The 9739-nt window shown below is 26.7% G+C and overlaps 1 protein-coding gene across 1 annotated transcript; it reads right to left on the reverse strand.

Annotated features, from left to right (window-relative positions):
- Nucleotides 1-241: 241 nt before the first annotated feature.
- Nucleotides 242-8691, reverse strand: LOC128951947 (homeobox protein vnd-like). The gene is made up of 4 exons (XM_054297254.1): nucleotides 8446-8691; nucleotides 4023-4243; nucleotides 2615-3288; nucleotides 242-692 (listed from the first exon to the last, which is right to left on the reverse strand). Exons 1-4 carry the CDS (start codon nucleotides 8685-8687, stop codon nucleotides 369-371), a joined length of 1461 nt encoding a protein of 486 aa, XP_054153229.1. The 5' UTR covers nucleotides 8688-8691; the 3' UTR covers nucleotides 242-368.
- Between the last annotated feature and the right edge of the window lie 1048 nt (nucleotides 8692-9739).

Below are 9739 nucleotides of genomic sequence, written 5' to 3' on the forward strand. Positions count from 1 at the left end.
AAGTAATTACTGGTTATAATCACAAGTAATTTGCAATTTGTATTTTTGCGATACGTATCGATCTTTTATAGAAATGCCTACTAAATAATAATAATAATACTTTTTTTAGTTAAAAAAGTTTATGATAGTTTTAACAATATAAGTACACCTATATATACTGTATATATCGGGTATAGCCATACTAAACAACATATACAGAGACAACTATCCCCATACATACATACATACATACTAGAGCGCAACAAATGTATTTTTACTAAATAATAATAATTAAAAAAAAGAGAGACAGACAGTGAGTATGGGCACCGTTATGTGTTTGTGTAGATGACGGGTAGGTAGGTTTTAGGGAGGGGGAGGGGTATTCATCCCTACCACCACGGGTGCTGATGCATCAGATGATGGCCATAGGCTGGCGGCATATTCATACCGAACGATGTCATACATTGGGCGGCGGCACCGGCAGGCAATTGAGACAGTTCACCGTTGCCGACCATATCCTGACCACCACCACCATGATGATGCGGATGATGTGGATGATGATGATGGTGATGATGGCCCGGTTTCATCATACCCGGCTGACATGGTTTACCGTCTCTGACCAGTACGGGTACGGCCACCCGACGGGGCGATGGCAGCGGATTCATTTCAAGGCCTTTCTCTTGTCGGGCGCGCTTTGTTTTGTATCTATGATTCTGTTATCAATCAACAAAAAAAATTGTTTGAAAAATCAATACAATTAATAATTTTTTTTGTATTACTATATATTTTGTGTATTTAACATAAAAATTGTTATTTTAATATATATTATATATATATATATCATATATGACAGCAATTTTAATTGTATTAAAATTAAATTTTGAGATTAATCTATATTTATTTTTATTTTATTTTTTTTTAGTTTAATAGCTTATTGGAAATTAAATGATAAACTAATTATTATTAAAAAAAACTTTCATTTTATAAAAGAAATGCCGCTTTTTGTTGTAATATTTATATATATATTAAATATTAGTCTATTATTGATATAATGTCGGCCCCACTCAAAAAATGCGATTATTTTTTTCATTAATTTAGTGATAAAAAAATAATAATATAATTTCTTCTATATAAATATATACTGTATATATAAAATCATTATTAAATAATTAATTAATTATTAATCACTTTTTTTTATAAAATCCTGTAAATATTAATCAACAACAAAAAAAATAAAATGAACCTAAAGTTTCTCAACTATTTTCTAGAAAAATATTTTAATAATTATTTTTTTTATTTATTGTGATCAAAAAATACAAAAAATAAAATTAACTTTTATCTATCACCATTTGACTAATTGAATCATCATGGCTAATGGTTTAATTTATTTGAACCTATTTTTTGTTGTTATAAAATAATATACTGTATATATAATATATATTATATATATATAAAACACTGTCTATCTTTTATCAATGATGTTTTCTATGTGTACATTGAGACACATTTATCAAAAACTAAACTTTGATTTATTTTTATATCTATATATATACTGTATATATAGTATAATACAGTATATTTACTTTCTATGTTTTTTTTAACAAACATTAATCAAACCATCCAATGCAATGTATTTGACAAATAAAATATATTAATAAAAATACAGTAAATCTATACTGTTTTTATATTATATTATATATTTTCTATACTCATTTTTACATGTATTTAATGATAGCTTTATTTGTTGAAAAAATATATATTATTGTATTATAAAATTTTATATTTAAATTATTTTTTGTGATTAATAATAGTTAGGTTATTAATCAGTTTTTAATAATAATAACAATTTTATTTTATTATTATTATTATTAATATTATAAGTATTTCGAAAATTTCTAATATTTAATATAAATCAATAATATAATCTATTTAACACAATTTATATTCAGTAAATGTAAATATATATATTATATATACTTTAGTATATATATATATACAGGTAATATATGTGTCATCAATAAACTGATAAACAGTGATTTTAAGTGAAATCTTATAACTATTAAACTAATTGTCACTATTATAGCCAATAATTGTCGCCAATCGTTATCATTACTTTAGTTTTTCTATAATATATAGTTATATACTGTATATATATATCAATATATATATATATATATATTAGAAATAAAATAACTAAATGTTTTGCCATCTAATTTCATACTCTGATTTATCGCCAATCATATGCTTGAATTTGTTTTATATATACAATACATATATTGAATATAAATTTATATATTTCATTATTTTTATTAGATTAAAAAATCCCACACTATAGTACTGTATAGACTTATATAAGTTATATTGATTAAAAGTTTATATATATTTTGTTGTTATTGTTGATGATTATGATTTGAAAATAAACTCATAAATGCAAACACAAAAATGAAATATAAATACTATAATATATAAGTACAGTCAATACATGTACTAATTTTTTAAAAAACAATTAGATAATTAAACTACTAATTAAACAAACTAACAAAAAATACTAATTATCACATATATGATATTTTTTTTGAAAATAATTAAAACTAAAACATTGTAATAAATAATAAATTTGTTTCAAAATGCTAACCTGAAACCAAATCTTGACTTGTGTTGGGGTCAGTCGTATAATACTAGCTAAGTGTTCCCTTTCGGGCGCCGATAGGTATCTCTGTTGACGAAAACGACGTTCAAGTTCATAGGTCTGAGCCTTGGAGAACAGTACACGTCGTTTACGTTTTTTCGGTGTCGTCTGATCTGAACTGCCGCCACCACCCGATTGGCCACCATCTGTACCGTCACCGCTTAACTTAGAACTTCGCCTACCGATCATATCGTCAGATCCCAGATGATGRTCGTCCAGTTCATCATCGCTTTCATCGACAACGCTTAGGTTGCTATCGGAATCGTATGGACTCATCGGCGGACTCATCATCATCTGACTACTTGTTCGGCTGGCATTACTGACGCTAATCAATCCATTGATAACATTTATCTGTGGTTTAATGTCGACAATGTTGTTGTTGTTGTTGGATGGACTGGATCTGGAATTGGGCGACAGTACAGCCGTATCGGTTGGTAGTGCTGGCGATGTGTGCTGTGGCGATGATATGGCTGGCGGATCGCCGCCAGACACTGATAGGCTGGCCGACGATGTCGACGATAAGGGTAGATGATGATGATGGGCTACCGATAGGGCATCGGTAGGTATTTGTAGCGGTTCCAGAAAACGTGCCCCGTCCAGACCCATTTGACTTAACGGTGCTAAATAGCCAGTAGGGTAGGGGTGCAACAAAAATTAATTATTTAGATTTCTAATGGTGTATATATTTTTTTAGAGGTTATCTTATCGTTAAAATTTTTTTTTGAATTTTATTTATATATATATATGAAGTACTACTCTCTAATTAAGTTTTTTCTTGTTTGTTAACATATATATTATAGTATATATAATTTAAGAGGTGTTCAAAAGTAAGTGTAAAAAATATGTGTGTATAAGTGTGTATGCATTTGTGATTATATAAAAAAACAAAACACAAGTCAAACATCTGCAATACCGGTGCGCTCCAAGCAGTCTGGGATGATGGCCTGTCCATAGGATAGGCCCAGTAAAAATAAATGTTTTAGTTTTATAGCCATGTATTTTTATAATGCCTTTCCATATATATATTGTATGGACAGCTGTTTAAATATAATCTCTCTCTCTATATATATAAAACTTTTTGTTTTTTGGATGTCGAGATGTAAGATGAGGTAATATACTGGTAATGTATAGTTTGTGTGCATATATAATATGTAATTATATTATAATGTGTTAATATTGTTAAACAACTTTTTTTTATATTATAAATATAGAGTAAATATGATATACTGTATGTATATATATATATATCGATGGTTCATATACTGCACTAATGGGATGGGATGTATAGATAGATGAGGTATACAGTACTATACTGTATAGAAATAATAATAATAATAAGTTATTCAATACTTACGTAATTGTGTCGGATATGCAAACATATCGTAAGGCGGCAAACATCGGGCGTACGGTGTATCACATAGACTGCTATTATAAGCATAGAGTGGATGATGAAAGCCGCCGGCAGTTGTCGGTGTTGTGTTGCCTGTAGTCGGCGGCGGCGGCAGACAATTGTCATGAGTGCCACCACTTTCGGCTCCGGTAGTAGTAGTAGTAGTAATAGTGTTTGAAATGGCACTGCAATTGATGACAGATTTAGTATTGTTTTTTTGTTTTGTCTTATTATTTGTCGGCAAATCTAATATATCTTTAACAGAAAAGCCGAAACTTTTGGCCTCTTTGGCTGCGGCAACGGCAGCCACTGCGGCGGCGGCCGCCGCAGCAGCCGATGACACTGTTTGACTACTACTGTTGGACATCGGACTATCGGAAGCCTTATTATTATTATTATTGGAAACATTGGCCAACATTTTCATAACGGACAACACATTCATAACATATGAATATGAAGACAATTCACGCCGACTATACATTAACTCTATATTTGACACACATTTAAAACATTTATATTGTCTTTATATATATAATTTAGTTAAATAAAAAAACAGTATATTTGTAACACACAAATGTTTTTGTCAATTAAAACAATGATTAATTAAAGCACATAAACAGTGATTTATTATATTATTATTTTTTTGAGAGACCTATAACATAAAACACATAAAACATATATCACATACAACAACACACACAAAATATTAGGACCGGTATGTTAGGTGTCAGATCCTCTCAGACACATACAACTTACACATCTATATCGATAAAGAGTGTATGAGTGAGTGTGTGAGTGAGTGAGTGAGTGAGTGTGTAAAATGTTAAGTTTAAGGCCCAGACCCGAGAGCGTGTGAATGGACTCTGGGATTTATATGGAGTTTCTCTTAACATAKAGAGACAGAGAAGTGTCTTCAAGAGTTTCTTTTTTTTTGAGGGACACTCCGATTTTTAAGAGAGGGGCTGGGATTGGAGTACCACTACTACTCCTAGAGAGAGAGAGAGAGTGTGTGTGTGTATATAAGCAGCAAAAAAAAGTGTTGTTCACAAAAAAGTTGTTCACTTCTTAAGCATTTGACACTCTGCGGTAGTACTACTACTACTTGAACGGCTGGGCGATGAGATGATGATGAGGAGGGGTATGTGTATGTGTGTGTGTGTGTGTATGGATATATCAGGTTTGGTACATGCGTTTAGAGTGGCACTCATCTCTCTACTCTCTCTCTCTCTCWCTCTCTCTCTCTCTCTCATACTATTAGTGATGCGGCACTAGTAGTAGTACTCCATAGTACACTCCACAGTACTGTACACACACTCACATACCAGTGCTTTACAGTACAGTATACATAGTAGTGTACCACTTGTTCCACGAATAAGCATCTTCTTGAGCGTCGAGAGGGTGGCGCACATCCAATCGAGAGCTATCCAATCGGTGCACATCCACTGCATGTATGTATATATATGTATGTATGTACTCTATGTGCCGACACATACACACACATACATAAGCAATAGTACCACTTCTGAGCTCAAAAAGCACTAAAACATGTTAAGCACCGCCAATCCAAACACATCCTTCACGTATATATTATACTTGTATTATATATAATATATTGTATATAATATAATAGTTATAAGTTATATACAATATATATATAACATCTAATACTTAACTGTCCATTCAAACTACTAGTGCTATGTATTTGCAAAAACCTTTTTAATTCATAATAAATGGCTATTTTTATTGCAAATTTTTAAGCGTCTCATAAATTTTCATTAACTTTATATATATATATATATATATATTGTATAATACAATAAGTTTTTTTTCTCTCTCTCTTTCAGTATTGTTATATCAAACAAACGTATCATTTGTTTAATCTTCTAGTGTTTTATATGTTGTATGTAATCGTTTAGTATTTTTCAATTAGTTTGCATTGAAATATATATATATATATATATTTTGTTGAAACAAAATTTACAGCAAATAATAACAATAATAATTAATAATTACATCAATTTAAATATATACACTTAAATTAATTAATTAATTATTTTTAATTAAAAAAACTGTTTTAATGATAATTTTTCATAAATTACAGTTAAAATAAATATATAAATATAGTATTTCTCATGTTATCTAAGTTTTGTTTATACAGTAAAACCAAAAAAATAAAATAAATTATCAAAATAAAATAAAAATGTGATTGATAAGATTATTTTATGATTGTTATTCTAATACTAATCTCAAAATATAATCCCAGACTAAATAATAAAAATAATTATAATAACAATCAAATTAGCAAAAAAAATCATATATAATTTAATGTAGATATATAACTTATATAATATATAATATTTATATGCATTTGTTTGAATAGATATAATATATTGTATTTTGTAAACACATAATCATTAGTTATTAGATTTAGAAAATATTTATATATGAATATAAAATATTTCAATTTTAAACATTAATCAAACAATTGATTTTTTTAAAAACTATTTGAATAAAATATGAATAAATAAAATATTAATAATAAAAGCAGTCAATTATATATATATAAAATTGTCAAAAAATACTAAACTGTTTTTTTTTCTTTTTTTTAATGTCAATATGTTTGCATCAATTTAAAAACTTGTATTTCTAGTAGTATATTATTAATATAGTAATTACCTGATACTTATAAAAAAATAATTTTTATTTATACTTATAGATGATTATTTGTTTTGAAAATATTATACAATTTCAAGTGTATTATTCATCTAAAGGACTTATAAATTGTAAGTGTTTGCCCATTAACTAAAAATTATCAATTGAAATATATATATATACCCTATTATAAAGTATATGTTAATAATAATTTACACACAACTAATACAACATCATTATTATTATTACTATTATTACTATTAGAGTATGCGATTAATACTATTAATTTTGAAACAAAATTGATTGACACCTAATGATGGTATTATAAATCTTGAAAAACTCTTGAGACGAGCACTTGTATGTCAAATACCGGAGTGTCAATTGAGTTGTTGTGTATGTATGTGTGCTAATGATATGTGTGTTTGTTTGTAAATCTTATAATAAGGGTTTTAAGCCTTACTTATGATTTATATATACAGTATAAGGTATAAGAGTTTTTCAGTCAATAAATTTATTTATGAATGAATTATAATAGTATTTTTAATTAAAAAAAATAGTTTTATAATTTAGGTTGTAGTTTAAATTTAATATATTTAACATAAATAACAAAATTATCATTTTCAATATTATTAAAAAAAATTAAATGCAATTACATGTTTACAGTATTAATACATTTTGCATATGTATTTTTACTAATAATTATAATATTTTTTAATGAAAAAAAACTAATTGTAATATTTTTTTTAATAATAAATGCATTTTTTAGTTCAATTTAATTATTCTGTACAAATTTAATTTTATTGTTATTTATATATATATATATTAATAAAATATTATAGTATTTAATTTGCAGATATATTTTTGTAAATTTAGCTAAATTTTTAACAGAAAGAGAGAGAGAGAGAGAGTATAGAAAAATACACAAATATTTTTGTTGTGAATCTAATGGTCAAAAACTGTGGTCAGAAAAGAAATATTTCCTAAACACACATTTTTGTGTCTGTTTTGTGACTTTTTAAAAAAAGGTTAGGTTGGGTTAGACTGTTTGGCTCTAAAGGCACTCTGGTATGTCACTGGTATGTGTGATGTTTCAAAAAAAAAATGCCGTACCAACTGATATATATATATATATATATATACAATACAGTAAGTGATCCCAGATTCTCTACCCCCATCAATTGGTTTGTAGTATCAAACACACACACAATTTTCATCCCCCTATGGCTCAATAAATACCTGAGCAATCGATATACATGTATGTATGTGCAGGTGTGGGTCATTCAGAATCATACCTCTTTATATGTGGTGATTCTCTGGTGTGACCTTTTTTTTTGGTCAAAAAGTTATGTTATGTATAGTATTTTATATTGACCTTTAAAAATAATAAGTCTATAAATATATTTTGCATAATTAAACCCTAATTTGCAAATTATATATATAGAGTATATTTATATATATAAGAAAATTTAATTAATATTAAATATTTTTATTTAAAAAAAATATTCGGTAAATATAAATATATAAAAGTAAAAACATATAATTATTGCACAAATAATAAGCACACAAAAAAAACTTTAAATTTAAACACAACATTAAATGTCAGTAAGCAATACATATAAATATAATAATTATTAATTAAAGCAATAATTGTGTTTTTTTCCCATACAAACAAAAATATATTACAATTAGTTATAATATGATTTAAAACTAAAAAATAAATAAATAATTTGCTTACTATTTATAATCATTGCAATTATTATCGGAATCAAGCGATAGTAGTGTCGGCGTAGAGTCGGGTGTTGTCGATGCCGTTACCATCGATGATGTCAATGTAATCATTGGATTCAATGGTTGTTGTTGTAGCTGCTGTAGCTGATGGTGCTGTAAATCTATGTACGACTGTCCTCCACCACCACTTAGGAGACCACCATTATATTCAGACTCATAGTCAGTCCAGCGATCAATTGTTGAATACATTTGTTTTTTTGTTGTTGTTGTTGTTGTTTGTTATATATATTTAATTATTATTATATTTTTTTATTAACATAAAATAAATATATATTTATTTATATTTATATTTCAATTTGAGTTTTTGTTTTAATTAGAAATATTTATATAAATAAATATTCAGTGAAATTAATTTTCATGAATAATTCATTATAATTATTAGTCAGTTATATCAATACAAATTAAAAAAAAGTATTAATATATTTAATTGTTAAATGTTTATAAATTATTTTTTAACAACAAACTTTGTTGTAAGCTTTTACTTTTTATTAATATTTTTTACGATTAAATAATAATAAATAAATAATTCAATTAAAAGTTGTAACTATAATATATAGACTTTTTTTCTAAATGATAGGCTATATTAAGAGCCCAAAAACAATCACACCATAACTTATTGATTGATTAAAATGCTTCATTTAAAACATTAGCAAAAAAATAGCAAAAAAATGATTTTAAGAGTAATATACAATACAGTATCGATGATAAACCACTATTAAATTACTACTACTACTAATATAATACTGTATATGAAATAATGAAAAGCCAACTGAAAAATAAATTTTTATATCTTATGCTAGACTTTATTCGTTAGCTTTCTTTTTGTTTAACCATTAAAACAAACTATTGTTAGAAAATCTATGGTTATTATCAATAATGATTTGGTGACGGGAGAGAAAGCTGATAGGCATAGACACTGATAGGACATTGAGAGAGAGAGAGAGAGAGAGTAGGCTTTAAGATATCTCTCTCTCTCTCTCTTTCTGTATGTATATATTTAGCATATATTTACTATACATTTTGTGCACAAATTTTTGCTAAAATCTAGACATTTAATTAAAGCAAACATTTGAATAGTCGCATATATACACACACAGTATATATATATATATATATATATATATATATATATATATATATATATATATATATATATAATTTATGTCTATGTTTTACAACAACAACATAATATCCATTTACAAACAATTTGTCAGAAAACTTATCATCAATTCATCATATAT

This window comes from Oppia nitens, unplaced genomic scaffold, assembly GCF_028296485.1.
Source record: "Oppia nitens isolate AA-2021 unplaced genomic scaffold, nextdenovo-longstitch-racon4-pilon3 scaffold1_pilon_pilon_pilon, whole genome shotgun sequence".
Taxonomy (NCBI): domain Eukaryota; kingdom Metazoa; phylum Arthropoda; class Arachnida; order Sarcoptiformes; family Oppiidae; genus Oppia; species Oppia nitens.